The sequence below is a fragment of the Ceratotherium simum genome, chromosome 10, assembly GCF_057802395.1.
Source record: "Ceratotherium simum simum isolate JZ-2026a chromosome 10, ASM5780239v1, whole genome shotgun sequence".
Taxonomy (NCBI): Eukaryota; Metazoa; Chordata; class Mammalia; order Perissodactyla; family Rhinocerotidae; genus Ceratotherium; species Ceratotherium simum.
This window is the reverse complement of record NC_141909.1, coordinates 12592486-12619303: the sequence shown is the minus strand read 5'-3', so window position 1 is coordinate 12619303 and position 26818 is coordinate 12592486. Positions and strand designations below refer to the sequence as shown.

The 26818-nt window shown below is 41.5% G+C and overlaps 1 protein-coding gene across 1 annotated transcript in view; it reads left to right on the top strand.

The window, feature by feature from the left end:
• The window catches only part of UBAC2 (UBA domain containing 2), a 166340-nt gene that overhangs the window by 137338 nt on the left and 2184 nt on the right, over positions 1-26818 (top strand). Inside the window, exon 8 of the mRNA XM_014781853.2 lies at positions 12505-12627. Coding sequence (XP_014637339.2) covers positions 12505-12627 — 123 coding nt within the window. The remainder of the gene's footprint in view (positions 1-12504; positions 12628-26818) is intronic.

Sequence of the window (26818 nt, the reverse complement as noted above, 5' to 3'; positions counted from 1 at the left end):
TTAAGATAGTAAAAAAGCCTTAAAACAAGAGATAGGTGTCATCTTCCTATGCCAGATATGCCCAACCTGAGGCTGGGTCTGTGGGGAGCTCATTGTCTCCCTCACATCACCCTTCACCACCACCTCCTCACAAAAAAGATTGAGCATTCTTATTCTCTACCAAAATCAAAACCAACCCCTCCCCAAAATGGTGGGGATATCTTTGATCCTGACTCTCCCTGGAAGAAAAGGTCACCATTAGAAGAGAGTGGTGGGTCAGCCAGCCTTTGGAAAACAGTGACACACATGAGTGTTCTCTATATGGCTCAGCACAGCATTCCCAATACCACATTTCATCCTCACCCCAGTCAGTTTGCCCAGAGCCTGTCACCAGGGTGAATAGTGAACCCAAATTTGAATCCTACTGCTCTTTTCCAGAGTCCTTGCCCCTGCCCTACTGTGACTCCCTCAACAGGAGTTTACCAGGAGCCCTGCTTTGTTGAAGCAAGGGGAAAATATGTGTCTCTTGAGTTTGCAGCTAAAGTTGAAACTGATGTAGCCTGTTGTTAAAATTGTACCCGTGTCTCAGAAGTAAGATCAGCTGTGGTAGGAGTCTCAGGCCTCTCAAGAGGAAAGTCATCAACCCAGACACACAAGACTCGGGACACATGTCCATTCACTCGCACACCAGTTGAAGTTTTCCTTGCGGGGAGCAGCAGTAGCCGAGCTGTGAGTTGTATCCTAGGCTGTCGCACAACTTCCTGATGATAGACTCTCTAGATGTCCCCTCACCCTCTTCTTGCTGCCACCCCAGTCAGTCCCTAGACCAGTTCCTATGGCTCTGGCCCTCCCAAGCGGGAATGGAATGGACAGGCAAGGCCATGGCCTCTGAAACTCGAGCCAACCAGAGCGAGAAAGAGGAAGAAGAGATGCGACAGAGAGCAGCAGAACCATCGGAAACTTTTGTCTCCCAAGCCGAAGGCTCTAAAAACTGAGCCAAAGGATGTATTTTGTCTCCTGACCTTACTGCCATGGAAACTGCTCTCTATTTTGAAGTATCTAAGCCCCCAAAACTGGTCAAGTTGGATAAACCAATAAACCACAAAGAAAAAGTGAAACTGAGTGCTGTAAAACTAGCTGGGATTTTGTTCAAGTGATATCTAGTTTCCTGTTAGTTTATTACTTGCTCCCAACACTTGCTAAGACTGCTTGCTGCTAAGTAACTCAGAAGGATGTCGTTAATACACTGTGTTCATAGCCCTCTGTACACATGTAAGGGTGTAGCTCTTCACCTGACGTGGTTAGATTCAGTCTCCTGCATGCTTCTACGTGTCATGTTTTTAAGGCATTACCGATGAGTTGTTTTCCAAATATGTAATTTATTCTGAGCCTCATAATTGTCCCTCCCATCTCCAAGTGATGAAAGTATTGCTGGTTTGTGTGTGTGGTGGTGTTAGTGGGGTTTGTTTTGTCGTGTTTTCCTTTTTCTTTTTTTTCCAGTTTTGCCATGAAACTATTGCTGATGACAGCAGCCTGTGATGATATTTCTTTCCTCTATATTGGTGGTGCTTATTGTTAGTTCTAAGTCTGATAAGATGCCTCTCACTAGTCCTTAATCACATGCTGCATCCTCAGTGTCTCTTGTTTAGTTTCTAATGTAGCTTTGTTTTGTCAACTCAGCTAAGCTCTTTCAGGGCTGTAGGAAATTAGTCACTTCTCTTTGTGTCACAGCCCTCTTTGCCTGGCCCCTGTACAGTGCACTGCACATAGAAGATAAATGGATGAAACTAAGCATGTTCATATTTACATCACAAGCTGCAGCTTCCAAAGAGCATTTGGAAGCAGTGCAGTGAATTACAAATAGCCTCTTATCCGAAGAGTTATCCTTTGTAGTTTCACAGGCACTACCACAGTCTCTCAGCAGTGGTTCCTTGTAAGTACTGGTTCCTGTGTTAGAGGGAGAGGGTGCCTCATGTCCTTAAAGAATGTGTCTGTCAGCAGCTGCTTTCTCCTCTGAGCCTCCTTGCTTTAGCCCCTCCTACTCCTTCCACTCCGACCTTCATTATTAACCTACCACTTAGGTCCTCATGTACAACTAACTGCTAGTTGTACGTGTACATGTACATTTGCTGAAGAAAATCCTGTAGAACTTAACAATATGCTTTACTGTGTATTTGTCCTTTCGTTTATTCATTCAGCAAATATTTCTTAAGTACTTATATATTCCAGGTGGTAGATGAGGCTGAGCCTACAAACAAGGGCAAGATGGATAGTTTCTGCCTTCACGGAGCTTATAGCCTGCTGTGACATTCCACACAGTCAACATGTAATTGAAATGTCACGTACCAACTGCTGTCTTTGGAAAGGTACAGTAAGATACAAGAGCACATAAGAAGAGCATCTAACCCCAGACATGGGGAATTAGAGGAGGCTCTGGGCAGGAGTCTAGAATGTGAGGGTGGAGTGGTGAGAAAGACCATTAGAAGGTAAACAGGAGGCTGGTGAGCCATGCTAAGACCTTTGAATTGTATCCTGAAAGCAATGGGGACTTGTTGAGTGGTATCAAAGAAGAGTATCTACAATTATCTGAAAAGGCTCTTAATGTACTCCACTTTTTTTTTCTTTAACTATATATCTCTGTGTGGCTAGATTTTCTTTATATACTTCACAAGCCAAAGTAACATATTGAATTGAATGCAGAAGCAAATATGAGAATCCAACTATCTTCTATTAAGTTAGATGTTAAAGAGATTTGCAAAAATAGAAAACAGTGACATTCTTCTCATTAATTAATTCTTTTTCTGCTTTGGAAAACATTGTTATTTTTTATAAAAATATGTTAGCAAGTAATGAGTTTGTGATTATTATTAATAAATATTCTAAGATTAATAAAAAGGCAGTGGGGAACCACTGAAGGATTTTAAAATAGAGGAGTGACAGGATGATATTTACGTCTTAGGAAAATCTCTCTGAAGCCACCCCATCCTTGATAGTGGTCTGAAATAGGGCAGTGCGAGTGAGGGTAGAGAGAAACAGAAGGATTCCAAAGATATTTAGGAGTTATGATTAACAGAGCCTGGTAATCTGGCTTATTTAGTGGATGGATGTTGATGTTATTCCCCAAGATTGGGGACACAGGAAAACATGGGATTGAAGACAAGTTTTGTTTGAGACATGTTCCATTTTAGATGTCCCTGGAACATCTAAGTGGAAGTGTCAAGAGACAGTTGGTTATGTGGCTCTGAGGTGCAGTACTTGGATTGGAGAGAGGGGTTTAGGAGTCTCCGCCACACCCTAGGAATGCACAAGCACCTCGGGACAGAACTGGAAAGAGGAGAGGAATAATCCTGAGCAGAACCTTAAGGACACCAATATTTAAAGGACATGAGTAGGAGAAGGTGGCTCTGAGAAGCACAGAGAAGCCATGACCAGAGTGCTCGAAAGACCAAGAAAATGTGCGATGCCACAGAAGCCCAGAGGAGGGAGTGGTCACTAGGGCCCAGTGCTGCCAGGAGTCAAGCAGAGAACTGAGCAGGCTCCATTGGATCAAGCAAAGGGCGTGGTTGGTAACCCAGAAGAAGAAAACTATTTAATGTCTAGAATACCAGACTATAAGCTTCTAGAAGGCAAGGACATTGTCTTAATTCTCTTTCTAGCTTCACTGCTTAAGGTACTACCAAGTACATTAGTAGACACCCGATAATTCTGTTGATTTTACCTTAACCAATGCAACTGAAACAATCTGGTGTTTTCTGTCCCTGAACTCCATGGCGTATCATCGCCATTGTAAATTGGTCACATTAAGTATAGGTATTTCCTTAGGGTCTGTGGTAGAACTTCCCAGCCGCTGTGTCATGATCATAGATGGGCTGAGACCTTGTAGGACATTTGGTCCTGTCCAAAACGTCCATGAGCGTATTTGGTCCTTGCCAAATGTTTTTGGACAGGACCAAATACCAAGGACCTTTTGGCCTGGACCGAATGTCTTATGGACATTTTAGACAAGACCAAACGTCTGCTAATCGCTGAGAGATTGATCCCCTTAGCCCTCGGGGCAGCTGAGAAGGGTCTGAAGCTGCCAGGCTAGTTGCAGATAGCTTTGGCTGTCCTGTGTGTCACACAGATGTATCTTTTTCTGTATGTGCCATAATGTGAAAAATATTGGAAAGCCATGGTCTATAGCAGGGTTAGTAGTTCCTTGTATAGGGGCTGCCTCGCCTTCTCTGTGCCTAAGGCAAGTATCGCCAAACATCAGTCATTCCTGATGAACCCACACCTTCTCCCAAAATCTTCCCGACATGGTCTGCAGGCAGCCACAGACAGTACAGTGGAGGTGGCCCTACCTGCCTGCTTTACACTTCAAAACCTAGCACACTGATAAAGGCTTTCAGATCCCCAAAGACTGAGAATAAAGGGTGCATTTTTTTTTTCCAATGACCAACCTTTTTTAAGTAAGAGGATGTTTTTGGAAAGAATTTTAATTGTTCTAAACGTTCACCTTCGTAATGCCCACTCTGTGATCATTCTCTATTTCACTCTGACGGAACACCTCCTTGGCTGAGAAATCCGCTCAGGCTGCACTGAGTTTAGAGCTGTGCCAGCCACCTGGGGAGTATGTACAAATCTTACCCCATCGCAGCCCTCCAGGATCCTAGGGTCCGGTTGAGAAGACAAGACATTATAAAGTATAATGCAAATATTGGGTAGTAATAATAGCAAATATATAATAAGCTTTTAGAGGTTTTCAAGCTGTTTTAAATGTTTTCCATGTGTTAACTAATTTATTTCTCGTAATATCCTTATGAGGTGAGTGTAGTTATTACCCCCATATTACAGATGAGAAAACCGAGGCTCAGAGAAGTTTAAAAAAACCCTAAGGCCTAAGGTCGCACGGTAAGTGGCAGAGCTGGAATTTGAACCCAGTATTCTGGCTCTAGAGACTGCTCACAATCCTTCAGCCTCCTCTGCCTTTCTGTTCCTCTGTCATTACTCCTCAGCATTGCTTTGGCCCTTAAAGTAGGCATAAACCCATTCTCAGACCCCTGTCTTTGAGCAGGTTGACAAAAATGCCTGGTTCTCCTCTCCATTGTGGAAATCATCCTCATCCTTTAAAATTCAGCTAAGCCCCCATCCTCTTTGAGGTTTTACTCCTGCACTTTGGCTGTGGTTGGTCGATGCCCATCCGAATGTTTCTAGCCCTTTAACTGTTGCCACACAGCTTGCTTCTTAATGATATACCACCTTGCCTTGTGATCTTTCATTTTTTGGATGTCCTGCCTTCCCCTGAGGAGATCATGAGCTCCGAAACCACAGTGAGCTCTTCTGACCTGGCTTCTCAGCGTGGACACTTGTCAGTATAGACACTGTCTGACTATCCCATTCCAAAACCTTCCAACGCCTTTAGAGGTGGCGTTCTATTCCATGTAACTTCCACTGGATAAAATGTTACAAACATTTACTCCCCTCAGTTGGAAAATTAGTCATTTGCTTATTTATTTTCATAAGAAATTTCATTTCATTTGGAAATCTCCTTGCCAACTAATAACAGATATTTATTTCATAAAATGGCTGTTCAAAATGCAAGCTGTTTCCTTTTCCCTCTTTTAAATATGTGGTTATTGCTTTTGAAGAAGACAAAGTGAAGGAAACGTTTCCTGTTTGTAGAGACTCATATTTAACTCTTCGTAAAGAGCAGATTAGTGTCAAAACATCCTAGAACCTAGAGCTCCTGTAGCTTTCTGCTTTTTAAGCACTTTTTTACTATCACTGGAGTAGAGGGTTTGGGTTTTTGTTTTGTTTTGTCTACTCTTTCTCTCTCGCTCCCTTTGAAGAAATAAAATATTACAGACTCAACTGAAGATTCACTCCGCTTCCCACTGTCCTGTAGCTGGTGTCATGCCTGGGCATTTGTGTCTTTACCACATGTGTACAGATCAGGGTTTCTCAGCCTACACACTGTGGACGTTTTGGTCCAGGCCATTCTTTGTTGTGAGAGCTGTCCTGTGCATTCTAGGATGCTTAGCAGCATCCCTAGGCTCTACTCACTAATGCCAGCAGCACCACCATCCTGTTCCCCACCTCCCACCCCCTACAAGACAACCAAAGATGCCCTGGGGGGCAAAATCACCACTAGCATATATCCATAAAATAGTTTAAATATGGTACACTATTGTTCTGAGTATTTTAAAAATTTATGTAAATGTGTTGTATATGCATATTCTTAAGGTTTGTTCATTTAACACTGTATTTTTGAGATTTATACATGTAGATCTAATGCATTTATTCTGGCTACTCATATAGTAGTAGTCTTTTATATAATAGAACCACTTATTAATTTTATTTCCCTATTTAGGGACAGTTGACATTTTTACATTTTCTTACTTAACATTATAGTCAACACTTCACAGAGCACCCTCATAAATGCCCCATTAGGTACTCGTAGCTACCTGGAGCTAAAATAACTGGGTCATAGAACATCCTCAGTTTTACTAGATCTTGACACATTGCTCTGCAAGATGTTTGTGCCAATTTCTCGTTAACAATATATAGAATTCCCATTTCCTTCACATCATCCATACTTGGTATTGTTAGACTTTTTATTTTTGCCAATCTTGTAGGAATGAAATAATTTAATGTTATTTTAATTTACATTTCCTAATACTAGTAAGGTCAAACGTCTTTTCTTATGTTTATTGACTTAGGGTTTCCTCTTCTGTAAATTGTCTGTTTGTATACATTATCTGCTTTTTTCTTGAGTCATTTATTTTTCTTGTTGATTGATAAGGGTTTTTTTTATGTATTCTGGTTACTATTCTTTGTCGGTTATATGTTACATTTTCTCTTAACCTGTACTATGTCTTCTGTTTTTTTTAAAATCATTTAAAAGTTCCTGTAGTAATTACTTGTAGTAATTTTTAGCAATGCTTTATGATTTATTCTTTATATTTTTGTTTTAGAAATCCTTTCCTTACCCCAGTGACATAAAGAATATTTTCTTATTTCTTCTAAAATTTTTAGCAGTTTAGCTTTCCACATTTAAATCTTTAACCTATGGAGTTCATTTTTAAATACACTTATTTTTGTGTATGGTATGAAGTAAGGGTCTCATTTTATCTTTTCCATACCTATACCCGCTTGTCCCAGTACTATTCATTAAATGGTGCGTCCCTCTCCTGCTGACGTGCAGTGCCTCCTCTATCAGATACTCAGGCTGTGTTTGCTTTTGATTCCTTGACTCGCTCTCCTGTTCCTTGCACTGTTTGGCTATCATGTGCAAATACCATTCTACTTTGATTACTACAGTGTAACAGTAATCCTAATAACTGGTAGAGGAGAATCTTCTCTTATACTTCTTCAAAATATTCATGTCTAGTGTTGACCCTTAACTCAACCTCAGGTGGTCTAGTTCCACCAAAGTACACACACAGTTTTTAATTTTGAATATATAGCAGTTAGGAATAGGTTTAGCCCCATATGACAGAAACACAAAATAACAGAAACTTAAACAAGGTAGAGGTTTGTCTCTCATGTAAAAGAAGTGCAGACGTTGACAGCCCAGGCTGGTGGGGCAGCGGGATGAAGTTGCTGGGCTCTAGGCTCCTTTCCTCTGGCTGCTGCTTTGTCCTCAGCACAGGGCTTCCACCTCACTGTCCAGGATGGCCGCCTGAGCTCCAGGAAGGGGGAGGAAGTGACAAGGGAGGGTACACTTCTGCCTGTAAGGTCTCTTCTGGACATCCCATGTGCCCTTTCTGCTGGCATACTGTTGACAGAACTTAGTCCATGGGGCGGGAAGCTGGGAAACGTAGTAGCCATATGTCACCAAAAAAAAAAAATCCTATTTTTAAAGAAAAGGGAGTATAGATATTGAGAGTCAACCAGTGGTCTCTGCTATAGACTGGAATTGGCAGTGTATGGAAAGATTACAGTATGGAGTCTTCCCAGGCAGGAATGTGCTCTTTCCACTCGTTTAGATCTTCTGATATCCTTCAGTCAGGTTTACCATTTTCTCCCTAGAGATCTTGCAGATCTTTCTTAGATTTAATTCCTAAGTACCTAATAGTTGTTATTTCTATTTGTAAATAATTATTTATTTATTTATTTATTTATTTTTGCTGAGGAAGATTCATCACCAATCTTCCTTTTTTTGCTTGAGGAACATTTGCCCTGAGCTAATATTTTGTATGTGGGTCACCGCCCCAGCATGGCCGCTGATGAGTAGTGTAGGTCCACGCCCAGGAGCCAAACCCAGGCTGCTGAAGCAGAGCACACCAGACTTAACCACTAGGCCATGGGGGCTCACCCCAAATAGTAATTTTTGCAGTTACATTTTCTCAATGATCACAGTCAAGGAATATTATTAATTTTTTTTTGTCTTGTACTTTCTTATTAGTTCTCATTTTCTAGATAGACGGTCATCATATGTGAATGACAGTTTTGTTTCTCTCTTTCCATCTTTCTGCATTTTCTTTCACGATTGGTTGGTTTGGGCCTCATGATGCTATGACTTGTCTTTTCATGAATGGGGACAAAGTTTTATCAAATTATTTTCATACCTGTTGAGTGAGCATTTGGTCTTCTCCTTTAATCTGTTAATGTATGAATTATATTACTGTATTTTCTGAGACTCCTGAGGTAAATTCTAACATAATACATCATACCAGATAAAATGATTATTTTTTAACATTATTGGGTTAATTTGCTAACATTTTTTTTAGGACTGTTGCATCTGTCCACAAATGAAAAACAAATTGTTCTATAATTTTTCTTTCTTTTATAATGGCCTTGTTTGGTTTTAGAAACAATGTTATATAGCCTCAAAAAATTAGGTGGGGAGCTTTCCTTCTTTTTCTGTTCTCTAGAACAATTTGTATAAGTTAGCAAGTCTTTAAAGATTTGGTAGACTTCACCTGTAGATTTTTGGTGGGTAGATTTTTAAGTATTATTTCAATTACATAAATGGCTAGAAGTAGTCAGCTTTTCTATTTCTTTTTGTAACTTTTTATTGAAGTATAACATATATACAGAGATGTAAACATTATATAAAAGTAATCATACAAATGTACTTTTTGTGTTTTATTTATTTTATTCAACATTATATTTGAGAGATTCATCATTATTGTTACATATAATTGTAGTTTGTTCTTTTTAAGTGCTGTATAATTTTACATTATGTGGATATGTCATAATTTATCCATTCTACTTAATGGACATTTGAGTGGTTTCCAGTCTTTGACTACTACAAATACTGCTGCTGAGAACATTCTAGTCCGGCCTTTTGTTGACGTGTGTTTTCGTTTCTGTTGTCCAGGAGTGGAAGCTTATGCCCACTTCTGCATGCGATGATGAAACTTCCCCTTTGAATATTCATTCCCTACCCCAAATAAAGGTACCCACCTCCCCGTGCTCGGGGGGCCATAGCTTTGTGAAATTATTCTCTATGGTCTCCTGCGTATGCTGCATGCTGCAAATAAAAATTCTGCTTTGTAAAACAACTACTTCTGATGCAGTTTGATTTAACTCCCGAGAAGGGACCCACGTTTGGTCTGGTAACAGAATTGCTGAGGCATACACATGTGTTCAGCTTTAGTAGATGGCTCCTGAACAGTTTTCAAAAATGATTACCAATTTCTGTTTCTTTTTTATTAGGTTTTAGTAAGTTATATTTTTCTAGACAATTGTCTGTTTCATCAAAGTTATTGATATGAATAAAGCTTTCTTATGATTTTTTAATATCTGCCATTATATCTCTTACATTATTCCTAATATTATTTGTGCTTCTTCCGTTGTCTTTCCATCAAGTTTACCAGGTTTATCCATTTTACTTGACTTTTTAAACAACCAACATTGGATTTTATTGATTCCTTCTATTGTGTCTTTATTTTCCATTTTATTAACATTTGCTCTCAACTTGCTACTTCATTGTTTCTAATTTCTTTAGATTATTGTTACTTTCTCTAACTTCTTAAATTGAATATACTTAACTCTTTAATTTTCAGTCTTCATTTTCTTTATTTAAGCTCAAATATTTTAAAATTACATCAGCTACTTAATTATGTCTGACAAGCTTTGATAGGTAATCATCTCAATTTTATTCACCTTTAGATGTCTTCTAATTTCCATTATGATTTTTTCCATTTTTGATTTCCAGTGTGTGAATTTTTGTGTTTTTTTTTTATTAATTGTAATTTTGATATTGATTTCTAATATAATTTCATTGTAGTCAGAGACTATAGTCTGTAAAATATTTATGTTTTGGTATTTGTGAACACTTTATATAGGACTTAGGGCACAGTCACTTTTTATAAATATTTTTTGTATAATGGAAAAGAATTTGTATTATCTAAATATTGAGTACAGACTATATACATCCTTTCAGACAAACTTGTTATTTGTGTTCTATATTATTAGTTTTTGCCTGCTTGATATATTAATCTATGCCAAAAAGTTAAATATATGTCTGGATGTTTCCCTTTCTCTTATAGCTCTGTTAATTTTTGCTTTCTATATTTTGATGATATTGTGCTATATATAAATAATATCAATGTATCCTAGTGATTTTACCCCTAATGTCTGTTTTGCTCTTGAGTTCTATTTATTTGACATGAATATAGCAACATCAGCTTTCTTTGGTTAGTACTTCTGTAATATTTCTTTTTCAGTCTCTTTACATCAACTTCTCTATGTCTTTACATTTTAGCTTTGTCTGTTGTTGCAGGGAGTAGGAGAGGTTTCAAAAGTGAGAATCTCAGCCTTTCAGCTAGTGAGTTTGTCCATGTATATTTATTGTGATCACTAATATTTGAATTTATTTCTACCAGTATCTCTCCAGAACAGTTTTGTATAATGTCTCTATTTTTAATTTCCCTAATTTTTTCAAATTTTTTTCATAATATCTATTTTTCTAAGTCCTCCTATATCTTAGTCATTTTAAAACTTCTTATTTTATAGTTGTTTTCAGATTGTTGTAAATTTAAGTTCTTGGGGAGCTAATCTTTCTTTTTATTGTACACAGACTGCTGCTTATGATGGGTTTTTTCCTCATGGGTTTTGAAATTTTGGATTCCAGTTCTTTCTCCACTGGAGTTTTATCTGTAAATCCCCTAATCGCAGGGTAAGAGAGTCTCTCTCCAGAGTCCTTTTGCATTTACTTCTGCTTGGCTCCTTAGATATATCCATCTTAATCCCAGAACCAATTTTTATGTTATTTTTGATGGATTCTTAGAGCACAAATGTAGTATAATTTGAACCCCAAGTTTCTTCTTTGTTAATTCTCAGGCAGGCCAAGATTCCTGCTCCCTCCCTGAGGAAGATCGGCTTTTTGGTTCGTTTTTTTCTCGTCCTCTCTTTCCCTGAGGTGCTGCTGTTTGAGGGTTGTACCTTTAAGTAGGTAATGAGCTCAGAGTCACTAGCTCTTTCAGACCCAACTCCCCGTCTCCTGACCCCAAATAGGAGATAAAAACCAGTTGGTTCTGGGTTAGCAAGATATGCCCACCCTACAGCCCCATCCTTGGCAGCATGCTTGCCTACTGCTCCCGTTTTTCAGAACTTGTTTCTGGCACCTTGTGGCCTCTATTTATCTGCTTTATGTTCAGCTATGCAAATGAAATATTTTTTTATTTTTTCTAGCATTTTTTTATAGTAGGAAAATTTTAAAGTTTTCTTAATCTGTAATTTTTCCTAAATCTAGAAATCGAGATTTAAATTGATAAGTTAAAATAATGGCATATAGCTAAAAACAACGGATTTTTTGAAAAGCATCATGCAGTGCCTATTTTTCTTCACATGGTGGCTTTCTTTTCATTGATGACGTAGAATAAGCAAAGAGTGACATTACCATCAATCTTCTTATCCATAGAGCCACTCAAGAGGATGGTTCTGATCCTTACTTCTGAACCTCTTGTTCCTGTGTATAAGGTGTACCTTCACATTCTCTAGCCTGCTTTCAACCTGGGTTTTTTCTCCACCTGCAATCTGCCTCCATTGAGCGTGCTCAGAATTTACTTAAGAAGAATAAGGACGAGGAGGAGGTGGAGAAGGAGGAGCCAGAATAGAATGAGGGAGAGGAGGAGCATTTTAAAGAGCTGCCGAAGGGAGCTCCAGGTTTCTGGTTGCCAGCAGTGAATTAGCCTCCTCTCCATGTCTTCTTTCTTGTCACACCCAGCAAAGCCCTGAGCTCCTGAGGGTCCAGCGGAGTTGGGAGCGTCACTGGGGACACAGTGGGGCTGAGGTTAGGAATGTCTGTGTATGTCTTCCTCTGCCTTCCAGAGCCAGATTGCACACATAACTTTGTCAGTACCTGTTACCTTCTTTTCTTTCTGTGCGCCTGCTGCAGGCTACAGGTTTCATCCTACTAATTGAAAGATGGAATGATGCTTTAGGATTTGGATTGCTTGTGTACAGCAGATCAATATGACATTTTATTTCCCAGTCTATAGATGTGACTACATTGTAAGAGAAAGCACTTCCAAGCAGTATGATGGTTCTGCTCCTTCTCTGTCTGATCGTTATGTATTGATCTCTTTTTAGGGAGGAATGATCAATTGGAATCGTCTTTTCCCTCCTTTACGTCAGCGACGAAATATAAACTATCAGGATGGTCGGCGGTCTGAACAGCAGGCATCCCCTCCTCTAGAGGTTTCTGAGGAACAGGTAACTGGTAACACTGGTAGTTATCGTAAACCCATTTTACAAACTTGAAGCAGTTTTGCTGAACAAGACTTGAAAGAAATCAAGCATATAAATACAAAGATATTGATAGCTGTTAAACTGCCATCTGTAAATATGAAAGACACTTTGGGCCTTTATTAGCCACTGTGGGTCTTGTGAGTTTGAGGAAGGCATGATTTGAAAAAAAGTGCATTGTGATTGCTTATTTTAAAATCTATAGTACTTTATATATACAGAAATTACTGCAGTTGGTTCCCTGCAAGGGATGGGAGAGAAGGCAGAAGGACGGGGAGGGAGTGGTGCTTCTCTTGTTAATGTTTTACATATTCAAAAAGTAAATCAACATTAGAGACAACCGTAAAACTAAAAAGAAACAGAAATAAATGGTCCAACTGTATTTTAAATGAATAACATAATCATAGGGAAGGGCAAAAATTAATTTCAGTAACTTTTGAACATAATATGCGTTCTGTCTAAAGAGAAAATGAACTGCAAACAAATCTCAAACTCTTCTTAGGTTTGTTTGTCATAGTAGTCTGAGTACAGCAATTCTAAAATTTTGTATGTATTGTATATTTGAGCAAATGAGGAAATAGGTTGATCTTACTCTGCTAGAAGGAAAATACAAATATAGAACAGGTTAAGGCAATGAAGAACCCGTGGGGTTAGATTGGAATTAGAGATATCCACATTAACTCATGATTTTGTGTGTGTGTGTGTGTGTGTGTGTGTGTACATACGTGTCTTAGCTCTGTCAACCGAGAGGAATCAGAAGCAATGACATCCCAGTAGCACCGAGCATACCTAGCGCGCAGACCTAGCTTCTGAGTACTTTTGCCCACTAACAGGAACCACCCTCTGTAGAGAAATATTGGGTCCCAGACCCAGGGTAGAGAAGGCCAAGATGACCCTGGACCACCTTATACGAAGAATTAAGGAAGTCCTCCATAACTGAAGGGGCATGCCACAAGCATACTGGAGCCGCTTGAGGGAGTCCCACTGGCCCAGTCTGAGACAGCAGATTTGAGCATGAAAGTAAATAAGGACAGTACTGTAATATAATCCATTTGGGGGTGAAGAATCCATGAGTTTATACTGACGTTAATAGATAAATATTTACGTAGATATATACATCCATAAGGGAAAGGGAAATGCTTTTCCTTTCAGTAGAATGTAAAGTAATAAATATAGAAAGAATGAGGGTATTGCAAAATCACAGTTTTGCAACTGTCAGAGTAAAAATCAGTTCAGGGAAGCATCATCAATATATGAAGAACAGGCTATTTATATAATCGCAAAGTATCTCCCCGCAAGTTACTTATTAATTACAAAAGGAAAATAGTAACTCTACAGTGGAAAAATTGGGTACCACTTAACAAAGTTATCAGAATTAGTATTACCAATAATGGAACAGAGAGCAGTGTGGGAAAGCCCTGAAAAGGACATATCAGTTCTGTGTTACAATCAAAAATGCATAACTTTGCTCATAAAGGAAAAGCAGACAAACTCACTTTGAGAGTCATTCTATAAAATACCTGGCCTATATTCTTCAACATTACTGATGTTACAAACTGTTGCAGGTTAAAGGAGACTAGGGAGGCGTGCTAACTAAATGTCATACATGATCCCAGACTGGTTGCTGTACTGGAGAAGTATTTTTGGTGAAAGGACATTTTAAAGTCTGATGAAACTGGACTGTAGGTTAGATAGTAGTTTTATGTTAATAAGTTTCTAGGATTTGTTATCTATACTGACTGTGGTTAGGGAGAGAATATCCTTTTTCTTAGAAAATACACATTCAAGTACTAAGGGGTAAAGGGACATGATGTACGCAACTTAATCTCAAAGGGCTCAGGAAAAATAAGTGTGAGAGAGGGAGAGAGTGTTTGTAGACAGAGAGAAAGAGAGCAACTGTGGCAAAATAATCGTTGGTGAATCTGGATGAAGAGTAATCACGGGTTCTTGGTGCTATTCTTGAAACTTTTCTGTAAGTTTGAAATTATTTCAAACTAGAAAGTTTGTAAAAATCTATAAAAGTTAGGAGCATTCCAATAACAACACTTTTACATTTAGTTATGCATACGTTGCTTTCTTCTCATGAAAGCCAATCAAGGTCTGCATCTCCTAGCTGATCACACCATCCAGGCCGTCACCTCCCCATCTCCTGTCCCAGAGTAAACAAACTCCAGTCAGACCAGGGCACCCAGTCTCTGCAGCAAAGCCGTGTCCTGACTTTTTCTGGAACTCAAGAGGGGCCCCTGGGCAGGGCTCCCACTGCCATTCCTGGACTTGGCCACAATAAATGCTTCTGAACAAAACTAGCTGAATGTGCCTGATGAATTGATCCAGCCCCTCACACTTGCAACTTCTCAGCTCAGACTGATCATTTCAGCAGCTCTTTAGGATAGAGAGATGGATTAAGGAGCCATAGTTCTCTTCTACCTCTATTAGAGAATTTCTAGAAAAATGTTATTCCCACGATAAGAAAATAAAACCCGATAACTCAGCATTTGTCAGATTTTTATGGTACAGATTAAAAAATAAGTTAATACTCTCAAATTCAGGTGAAAAGAAACAGAGTTCTGTTCTCTTACTGTTTACTTGATAGAACCGTGAGTCACATTCCTCATGGAGCAGCCGTTAGCGGGAGGAGGTATTTAAAGGTGAGATAGTTCTTAGTTTTGGCACTTTGAAAAAAAAAAGTGTCAGAAAGTGATAACAAGCAGAATGTGTGTAATTGAAGTCTTGAGGGCTTTTTTAATGAATCATTTTCCTTGTTACTCTCGGAAAACAACAGTGAGGTTAACATGTTGTCGGTATCAGTTTAAAACAGCCTTTGCTTCTTCCTTACTCTGTTATGAAAAGATGTAACTACATGAGAGTTTGTTTTTAACATGTGCTTCCTTATTCATTGATTTTCTAAATCTTGTTTTTTGTGTTTCTTGTTTATCTTGAAAATAGCCATTATAGACCGTCACTGCATGAAGACACAGAGTCCTCCCTGGCATTATTTGCTCATGATTATACAGACTCTTGGTATACAGTTACACAGACTCTTGGTAGTTCTTGTGATAGGTTCCAGAGAGCCTGTAAAAGAGAAAAAAGATGTTGTTCTTGCCCTCAAGACATTTACAATAACGTTTAGAAATTTATAGTTAATGTATTATCTCTTGGTTAGTTTGTTGAGGCTAGACACAATCTTATTATTATTATTATTAACAAAATATTATTTGTTAGTAACATACTAAGACAGCTTGACTTAACCTTTTTATGCTTAATTTTTCAATTAAATGTGCTGTGTTTTCTTTATTTAAATATCAGTCATTTTGCATTAAGAAACTTAGTAATTTTCTAAACTTCTATTTTTCTAGAAAAATAGAATTATTTGTGTTTTTTTCTGATGTAAACAAATACTTAAGGAATTTTAGTGAGAGTCCTTTAATACAGGAAATGTAGTCCATCTATTTTGAAAACAAAGAATATTCTAAGAAAGAATGTGCCTCCCCTATTAAATCGAGTAATAGTCTAACATACAGCCATAGAAATTTTTTGCCACCTGTTGTACATTTGCTATTGTTAAATTTATGGATTTTTAGTTCCTCACAGTCCACTCATACTGTTTTTCAATGAGTAGACCCACAGCACCTTTACCAGTTCATCACCCATGGCAGATGCCATCCCAGCCCCTTTTAGGAATATGGCAAAACCAAGCACCACCCAATAAACTCTTTTTAAAAATCGAATGTGCTTAAATGTCTGCTATCTTAAAAATAAGCGTATACATCATTCCATTTTTCTCTTTTTTTTTTGGTGAGGAAGATTGGCCCTGAGCTAACATCGGTGCCCATCTTCCTCTCTCTATATTTTTATATGTGGGACGCCACCACAGCATGGCTTGATGAGCAATGTGTATGTCTGCGCCTGGGATCCGAACCTGCAAACCCTGAGCTGCTGAAGCAGAGTGCACGAACTTAACCGCTGTGACACCATGCAAGCTCCCCTTTTTTCCTTTTTAACTGGGGATTTTTATACTATACCTATACTCAAAGTTAACAGATAATGAAATTTTGTCGTATTGGCTTCACATTTTTTTTTAAATCAAAGGGAAAAAGACTTACCAAGTTTCTCTCTCTTGAACCCTCCCCAAGCTTAGGAGATGATCCTTTGGTTTATACTTAATGGGACACACAGGTAAAATTGGACAAGGAAGTTAAACAAGACTAAACCACAGCTAGGACTTAACAAAACGAGGATAAACATGGACTATTACCAATTTCGACATCTTCTCTTCCATTCATCTTTCCTTCCTTTTAGTCAGTCAACGATTTTCAGCTGTCTGCTCTGCACCAGGCTAACCACTGGGCTAGGTTCTAGAAATACAGAGATAAATAAGGTAGAATTTCCTGCCCTCAGTGGTGCAGAGCCCAGTATAGGGAGCCAGGCCCGCTGACGGCTGTAGTCAACTATATAGAAGTGTCCCAGTGCTACTGAAACTCAGAAGGGACTGCCAGTGCTGGGTGGTTTGGGGGCAGTAGCCTTCGTAAAGATGTGGCGTGGTGAAAAGTGCATCCAGTTTGGGGAAGCACAGGTGGGCGAGGTTGGAGTGGAAGGTGACCAGTGGGGCAGGGGCACCGCCTGGGGAAGAAGCTGGATGGGGAGCAGGCAAACAGGCTCCCCAGCGGCCTTCCATCAGTGCATGGCCATCGACGTTTATGCTGTAGGCATTAAAGAACCGTGGCAGGATTTTAAATAGGGAGTTACATCACTGGCTTTCCCTGGAGGATGGACTAGACCTGGAGGAAGGGGTGTGTTATAATCATAACCATGAATGTAATTTCTTCAATCCCTGCCCAGGAAAACATGTTACAATCTGGGTGCTCACGAGATGCTTGCCCAGATGAGATATGTTACCACTCAGTATGTTTATACCACATGAGACCCATCATGTGGATTCCACTCATGTCCTCTGAAATATCCGTTGGTCCAAGTAGAGAATGGCTTTAAGCTTTTAAAGACACTTTCAATCTTAGCTGATAAATAGCAAAATGTGTTTAGTATGAGAGAATCTACATCTCAGTGAGGTTCTCCTCTCTCTTCTCATCTCAGGAATCCTCTCCACTGTCTCTGAAAAACCCACCTAAACTCCGGAATGCTCCTCTTATAAAAACAATCCCCTGGCTAATACGTATTTGTTTTGAGGTACACTTTGTGCTTCTGCTCTGAATATTTCTAACTGCAGTGAGTTGGGGCCTGGTCTAGCGATTTGCGTGTTGTCCGTTTTCCCTGATAGATGGTGAGGTCGGCGAGGGCTGCTACCACGCCTGCCTTGTTTCCTACTGACACAGAGCCCAACACAGAAGGTGCCCCACAGCGGTTAGAGCAGGGCTGAACGTGAAGGTGTGGTCAGTGGACTTCCCTTTCAAAAGAACACTTGTTTTCACTTAAAGAAGTGTTAGAGAGTGGTACTATGTCAGATCTTTCCACCTCTAATGCTAGTAGATTGGAAATGGGACAAAATACCAAAGTTAAATGTGTTAGAATGAAATATTGGGTGGCAATCAAATAATTAACCAGCTTTTTTGGGGTGCCTAATTCTGCTGGGTACTCTGAAAGATATAAGCAAAGGAGCTCATCCAGCCTGGAGTGAGGGCCTTCTCAGTACCAAAACCTAAACCAAGCAGGATTGCCAAGATAGGGGGCTGCTGCACAGGCTGTAGCTGGGCAGGAACGTAAAACCAGAAACATTCGCTCAGCCAACAGGTACGATCAGCAGGGTTCGGCAGTTCTGGGGAGGAGAGATCAGGTGACAGGGAGAGCTGTGCTGACCCACAGGGACCTGACAGTGAGCTTGCGGCAGGCTGGCGGTGGAGTAGGAGGCAGCCGGCCTTCATAGGTAACAATAGTTACAGTGAAGAGGAGGGCAGAGTGAGCCACATCCCCTCCCCGTAGGGTGTGCGTGTGGCCTGGGAAGTTGCCGGCCACAAATGGGCAACCCAGCGTGGGGCTGAGTCAGGGCCACCTTTCAGGTGGGCATCACTTTCTGCAAGCATCAGAATTTGGGAAGTAAGAACCCAAGAAACCATTTGTTTTTGACACCCTTAGCTAAAGGGAAGTCAAAGAAACCACAGTCTTATTTGAACAAAACAAGCAAAAGAGAATTTCAGCGAGAGGAATTGCCATAAATCTCATTGGAATGAGTGTTGTTTTACTTGTGTCACAGAGTAATTGAATTGCAAGTAGAATGCCAAAGTGGGATTTCATTCATTTTCTTGAGTAAGAGTTATCTTGAGGGAATGGGGATACATGTCCCGATCATAGAGGATGTTTTAGAAAAAAAAGGGAAAGAAAACTGATACAGATTTATCTCCATCACTGTAGGTTTCTTTTCTCGTTCAGCTTGGTCTCTCTTTGGAAAGCATATTATAGGAGAAACAGAGTCCACCTTGTTCTCCTTTGGAGTACTGTCAGAGGACAGTGGCAGTGCTCTCCTGCGGTGCCTACTCCTGTCAGGGTTCCCACGCCTCAGGCTAGCCAGCCAGGGGCTGCAGCACACAGGGCCTTGGGGCGGCTGACGCCCTCTGGTAAGGGGTCCTTGACCAAGAGCTGCTGATAGAGTTGAGGGTCACTGGGGGGACCTTACACAAGTGTGTTTGCATCCCCGTGACGAGGCTGAGCTAGAATTTCAGTACCAGCCTCTCCTTGCTATCCCTTAAGTTGAATTATCTCTGACCCTTGCCTCTAGGAAATCAAGTTTTCAGTTACAGAAAACAGGCATTGGAGACATTACATTTGGGTAACTGTAGTTTTTATGAATAAGTGATGTGGAAGACAGAAAAAGCATAAGGCCCTCTTTGGATATTAACCCAACTACACCTGGTTTCTAAAAGAAGTTAGAGAAAAGGATCATTCAGGTTTTTAGGCTAGAAACCAAGATGAACTCTATTCTGATGTTTTGTGGTGAGGATTTTTAGACAGAAACTTTCCTATGATGCACAAGCAGAAGGAGGAAGGTGCTTACTGTGCTCTGAAATGGAGAAGGAAGTTGAAGGAAATGCGTTTTAGAAAATACCTATGGGGTTTTCAAGTTCTTTGGATAAATATCCAGCAGTGGAATAGCTGGATCATATGGTAGTTCTATCTTTGATTTTTTGAGGAATCTCCACACTGTTTTCCATACTGGCTGCACCAGTTTGCACTCCCACCAGCAGTGTATGAGAGTTCCCTTCTCTCCACATCCTCTCCAACACATGTTGTTTCCTGTCTTGTTAATTATAGCCATTCTCATGGGCGTGAGGTGATATCTCATTGTAGTTTTGATTTGCATTTCCCTGATAGTTAATGATTTTGAACATCTTTTCATGTGTCTGTTGGCTATCTGTAGAAATCCAGCCATTCATGACAACATGGATGGACATTGAGGGTATTATGCAAAGTGAAATAAGTCAGAGGGAGAAGGTCAAATACCAAATACCGTATGATTTCCTTCATTAAGTAGTAGATAATAACAACAATAAACAAACACATAGAGACAGAGATTGGATTGGTGGTTACCAGAGGGGAAGGGGGGAGGGAGGAGGGCGAAAGGGATAATTCGGCACATGTGTGTGATGATGGGTTGTAATTAGTATTTGGGTGGTGAACATGATGTAATCTATGCAGAAATAGAAGTATAATGATGTACACCTGAAATTTATACAATGTTATAAACCAATGTTACTGCAATAAACAAAAAATTTAAAAAAGAAAATACCTATGGGGCATTTTTAAGTTTTCCAAACAGACTCCTGCAAACCCCGCCGGTCCGATATCGATTAGATGCAGAATGTGCATCTGCCTTGCTCTTGGCTCTGCTTAAATCAAAATATCTCCATCTCAGCATGTTATTTTGCTGAGTTCTAAGTGTTTTAGCAGCTTTCTCATTTTGTCCCCAAGATGTGTAGTGGGCGTCTTCCCCCAACAGACTGTCAGTTCCTTGAAGAACTTAACATCGCTCAACTTACACTCTTTCTGTAACCACTGTGGGGCGCCTTCTGTGTTAGACTCGGGGTTAGGTGGGAAACAAGGCAGGTGTGGTAGTGGCCCTCACGGAGCTCACCGCCTGCTGGGGACAACAGACAGCACGTAAGTCACTAGACTGAGTTAGTCCCCAACTCACTGCGGTTACTCAGGGCAGGCCCTTGGAACAGGGGAGGTGGTCTGTAAGCATTCATTGAATTAGTGACATTCCTGTGCATTCATAACTTGATTTAAACTGATCAGGATGTATTTTTATCTTCTAGTCAAATAAGATCACAAGATTTTACATTGAAATTTTCTCTTCCCTTGGATGTTAGATCTGATCAGGTAACAGATGGTTCTCATTCCAACAGCTGAAGACAGGAAACAGCCTGTAGAGAAAACAAATTAGTTTAGGCTTTCAGTGTGATTACATGTTTTATAACTAATATATACTGTATGCTTTGGATGGAGAGGGAGGTGGATCAGAATTGAATATTTGCTAGAATTTATACAGATATAAAGTAAGGTGTTATAAGAGTCACTAAAATAATGTGGGCTTTTTGTTAGAATTTTTATGCTCACCCTTTAAAAAGATTTTTCCTATTTTTCTCACTTCATTTGGTCTCACCACATTAGTTTTCTTAGGCCAGTTCTTGTTTTTGCCATTTAAATGCTAGAAATATGTAGCAGAAGTCACTTGCGTTTGTTTTTAAGCATGGCTGTATTTAGCCGTGGTGGTGGGTATACATGTGGGTGTACCTAGCTGCGGAGCCAGTGTTGAGTCGGGTCTCTGTCATCTGGGGAAGCATGAGCCTTTCCCTTGATGGCAGTGACCAAAGTCCCAGAGGGAGTGGTTTTTCTGCTTCGAGACTTCCTTCCAGCTGCTCCGTGGCCCTGTCTGAAAAAGAGCCTGCGTTTGATCATTGCAAAAGACACATCAGTTCTTTGACCAACAAAGGATATAAAACTAGTGAAGTGGAAGCAGTTAAAGTGAATGCCGAAAACAAAACCTGAGGATGGTTTTGTCGCGTCGTCAGAGTCTCTGAACTGAGAGGGAGGGACCCTCATACGCCCGGCCCAGTCGCTTTTCAGTCGGATAATCATCACAGGAGGTAATGCTTACTGAGTACGTGGTATATGCCAGTCACCGTTCTAGGCCTTTCACACCCGGATCTCTTATCCTCAAAACTGTGAGAAACGGAGAGCCTGAGGCTTGAGCCCCCTGCCTGGGGTCACACAGTGAATATCTGGCCAACTGGGGCCTGACTCCAGAACTCAGGCTCTCTGCCCCCTGACGGGGCTCCCACCTCCCAGCTACAGTGGCCAGGATGATTCTCTTGCGCTTGGGTCAGATTTAAAATGGCTGCCAGCCCCCTGTGTGTTTTTATTTTAAGGAATTGTGAACTTCTGGAATCGTGTGTGTATTCTGCTTGCCTGACCACAGGTCTGCATGGGCCTCAGTTTTCTCATTCTGCCATTTGAGCACACGGAAATAGTAACGAAATGCACCAGGATTGGGCAAGTTGGGCCTCTCGGCACAGATAAACATTAAGGTCCACAACGGTAATTGTTGGTATCCACTCAAGAAAGCTATAGACGTCTGTTCTCTGTGTTGCTGGGTTCTGCTCCAGTTCTTAGCATCTGGACTGTGAACTGCTGAACCACCCGAAGAAAGAACAGCAGTGGAATGCACGGCCAACTTGCAGGGCTGTGGGGCACTCTCCACTGAGGGATGGGAGCAGCTAGAAAACACTGTCGGAACCACTCTCTCTTTATTTCTCATCTTTTCTGGCTGATTATTATCCACGTATGCAAGCCTAAGCATGCAATTTCATTTTCCCGTGGGTGTTTACAATTTTGGACACTAGGGGGAATTTACAGATACCCTTTCTTAGTGTAATTGTTCAATTTTTAAAAAGGACAGTAATAACACTATTTCTACTTCATAATTTTTTTCATCTGGTCAAAGTACCAGGTCATTTAGCAATGAAAATTCTCTAATCACACTTGGCTTCTCACCCCTAAAAAATGCAAAAAGCTCTGAAGCCAGCTTTAGATAAAGGGGCCTGATTGCCGCCTTCGGAGGATGAACAGCCAGCCTGCAAGCTTGTAACAGCAAACCCTCCCTTCAGCAAAGACTTGTGAAAAACCCAAGCTTAGTTGTCAAAACCAGCAGTGGTGCACGTGTGATGTCTAAGAGAGAGAATGAACTGAGGAGGAAGCCTCACATGCAGAGAAAAATTTCTTCTCACACTATACATCACTTCTGAGGCCTAGGACACAGCCAGCCATCCCAGACCTGAGAGATTTTTCCCTCAGGTGCTGCAAGTGCTGGGGCCTGCAGTGCCCTCGGTGCTGCTGCTCTGCCTTGGTGGCCTCTGTCAGCATCTTCTGGACTCCAGAGCAAACCTTCTGTGTTCAGAGCCGGTGGAGGGAAGACTAATGCCAGGTGGAAGTTGTGGCCTAGCACCCCCACCTGGTCCCAGTGCTGGTGCCACCTTGCTGGCTCACACGTCATCAGCTCCAGATTTTGAGTCATGATTTGCCAAACAGATAGATTTGTTCCTGCTGGCTAGGTGCAAAGCCAGTCCTGGGCTATGCTTGAAAGTACTGAAGGTGACAAAGAGGTGATAGTGAATGTAGCGTTTGCCACGCTGTTCACAGTCGTTAAGAATGGCCAAGTTGTTGTGCCGTGGTGTCATGTTCATGGGTAACAGAGAGAAGGCGGGTAGCGCTGCCCACCTCCTCACTGGGCTACGTTAGCTTCGCTAACGATAGTAGTCCTTTACTGGAAGTAATTGGAATAAACATCGTAAAAGGTTATTTCCGTCCTGGAGTGGAAATAACCTAGTGAGAGCGCCTGGATCGGTAAGGTGGTTTCTTCCATTGGCACGCGTCCGACACGAGTCCTCCGGCCGCCTCCCCAAGGGTGCTGTTGGGGTTGAGAAAGCAAGGTAAGTAATACTTAGTTTCAAATGCTCCCAAGGAAAGGGAAAAGTGTGGATTCTGAGAATTGAATGGCAAAGTTGATGTCTGGCAGAAGCTTAAAATAGATAATCAGACAGATGACTGGTGAACGTTAGAGAGAGTTGTGGTCTGAAGGCACCAAACTAGTCCTGTTTTTACAGGATGTCACCAAGACATTTCACAGCATCTCTTCACTTAAGAGATGTTGGTGACATGCGCAACGGTTAATAATATGAAGTGAGTTTGAAGCTGATTAAAAAAATCTCTTAAAAAATGTTGATTGGCCACCTGAATACAAAGTGAGGTCTCCGGTGAGTTCTGGGCTCTGTCTGTGATCGCGCCTGCTTGACATTTTCATCCGTAATAACTTGAATGATGTTTTAGAGTTTTGGTAATCAAATTTGGGGATGATACAGATTTAAGGGAGCTGATTAACCTAGTAGACGACAGAATTTAAACTGAAATTAATTTTGATTGGCTAGAAAACTATCAGAGGAAATTTAACAAATGCATAGTCCTGAACCTGGAAGATCAGATATAAGCTTACAGGGTAGGATTTGAGAAGCCTGGCTTGAGCATTTCGTGTGAAAATCCCTGAGGGTTTTAGCAGGCCCCACACTAACTGGCCACAGCAGTGTGGCGTAGCTGCATACACAAGGGCACGTGCACACACGCACACATACCTGTGTGCGTGCTACTAAAGCAGTCCTCTCCTCTTGTAAGGGCTGAGATTGCAGGAAGGCAGTGATCCAGCTGCCCTTTGCCCTCCTCAGACCACGCCAGTGGTACTGTACCCAGCTTTGTGGACTGTATTCTGAGATGGCAGAAATGGGGGAACATTGAAAGGGGAGGGGCTGTGCTGGCAAGTGCTGGATACTGAAACATGGGAATGACAAAGCAGCCAGGGCCCTTATTCTCAGATGGCTTACAGTACAGTGGTAGAGAGAAGCAGTCCATCCTACAAATACATGTACAAGTCACAGCCGTGATGAGCACAGCACAGAGGTCAGTGGGGCCAGGAGACTTCTACTCTGGGGTTCCTGCTAGTCTGGGAGACATGGGAAAGGGCCAGGTGCACCGAGATCCAATGGATGAAAAGGAGTTAACCAGGCCAAGGGCAAAGGGCAGAGCCTTCCAGCAGAGGAAACACCTCCAGCGAAGGTGGGAGATGGGGTGCCGCATCGCCTGGGACAGACCAGGACCTGGCTTAGAGAAGCAGAGGGGTTGAGGAGGAGTGCGGCCTTCAGACACTCAAAGTGCTTCACACAGAGAAGGGAATGGGGTTGTTTTCTGTTACTTCAAAGGACAAAGTTAGGGCCTTTGAAGTCTCACGATGGCAACTAGTGAGAGGCCAATTCTGCTTCGTCTGAGGAAGAACTTTCCATCTCGGCCAATGAGTAAAGGGTATTTGTGATATTCTGGAAAAGATGGTTCTTTCCTTGAGTGGGAAATGAAACCGTATTTCTGCCCTTCCGTCCACGCTATCCATCACCCTAGGGAGTTGAGCTAGAAATTGCCTGTGCTCACCTCAGAGTCTCGCACGTGCGAGTGCTGCCACCTCACACTTGCTCACCTGTGGATGGCCCTTTTCACAGGCACTGACCATCCCCTTAGAAAACAGCTGTCAAGGTTTCTGACTACAGCCCACAGTAAGAAATGCAGCCCACTGCATACACACCCGCTGCATACATGTGTGTGAATATGGAGAACTGAAATGAAGTTTTATGGAAGAAAGACCCTCACTACATGCATTTTTTTAATCCTAGTCTTAACCCGCTAACTGGTTATGACCCAGTAATGAGGGATCACAGCCTCAGTTTGATAAACGCTGGCTAGAACTCCAACTTCTGAGAAGTGTCCCCTGCGTGTCCCTGTTTCCTCTCAGCTGGCTTAGCCTCTCTGCAAAAGGTTCCTGGACCCAATTCCAACCTGTTTGTGGAGGCTTCCCCTGCCGGCAAGCAGTTCTCCAACGCCAGACCTTCAACTCAATTGTGACACTGTCTGCCCAGAGACAGAATCAGATTCCACAGGTAAAGGGCTCAGTCCCACAAGACCACCCTCTACTTCAGAGGCCAGTCGCATATGGTCACCTGTGCTTCTGACCAACCAGCTACAAACTGGAGGTTCCATCCACCCCCTCCAACTGAGGATGTCAGTCACAAGTCCAGGTTGCCACCTGTGCTTCTGACCGACTGGCTATAAATCAGAGGTTCCCACAGCCCCCTCCTCGGGTTCGATTAATTTGCTAGAACAACTCACAGAGCTTAAGAAAACCCGTTTACTCACTAGATGACCAGTTATTTACAAAGGGTATTAAAGGATACGCATCAACAGCCAGATGAAGAGATAAATGGGGTGAGGTCCCAAACAAAGGAGCTTCTGTCCTCATGGACGGGCAGCACAGTGGCACGTGGAAGTGTTCTGGTTCCCCAACCTGGAAGCTCTCTGAAAAAGAGCTGACAAGCTGTCCTTTTTGGTTTTTTATGGAGACCTTATTACGTAGTCCTGATTGACTAAGTCATTGGCCATTGGTAATTGATTCAACCTCAAGCCCTCCTTCCCTCCCTCCCCGGAAATCAGGGGGTGGGAATGAAAGTTCCAATCTTCTGATCACACGGCTGGTCCTCCTGGCAGCCAGTCCCCACCCTTGGGTGAGTCCAAAAGTCACCTTCATTAACAAAAACAAGACACCATTCCACCTTTATGGCCTTGAAGCACTTTTAGGAACTGAGGACAAGAGACCAAATATTATAACTAAAGGATGTTCTCATTGCTCTTATCACTCAGGAAATTCCAAGGGTTTTGGGAGTTGTGAGCCAGGAACTGAATGAAGACCAAATATATCTGAGAACTATATTTCAGTCATCTGAATGACCAAATATCCATATATTTCTTATAAATCACAATATCGCACCAGGCCTCCTGTCACTTAGGACCCTCTCACACCCTGCTCTGTCCTCCAGGTACCCCACACTCTACCCCACACTCACATACACCTTGACTCCCCTAAGCAGGAGTAGGAGAGAGAAGGAGGGCAATGTCAGGCCTTCTCTTTCCACTGGGTAGCACCAAGCACATGGTTTGCTACAGGAAAGAAGATTAGAAATGGTGACTAAGTCCTCAGTCAGCCAACAGAAGCCTCTTTAACCACACGTTGCTGAAAATTTCAGCGTATCTAAGAGTATCATTTTTCACTTTATATTATTAC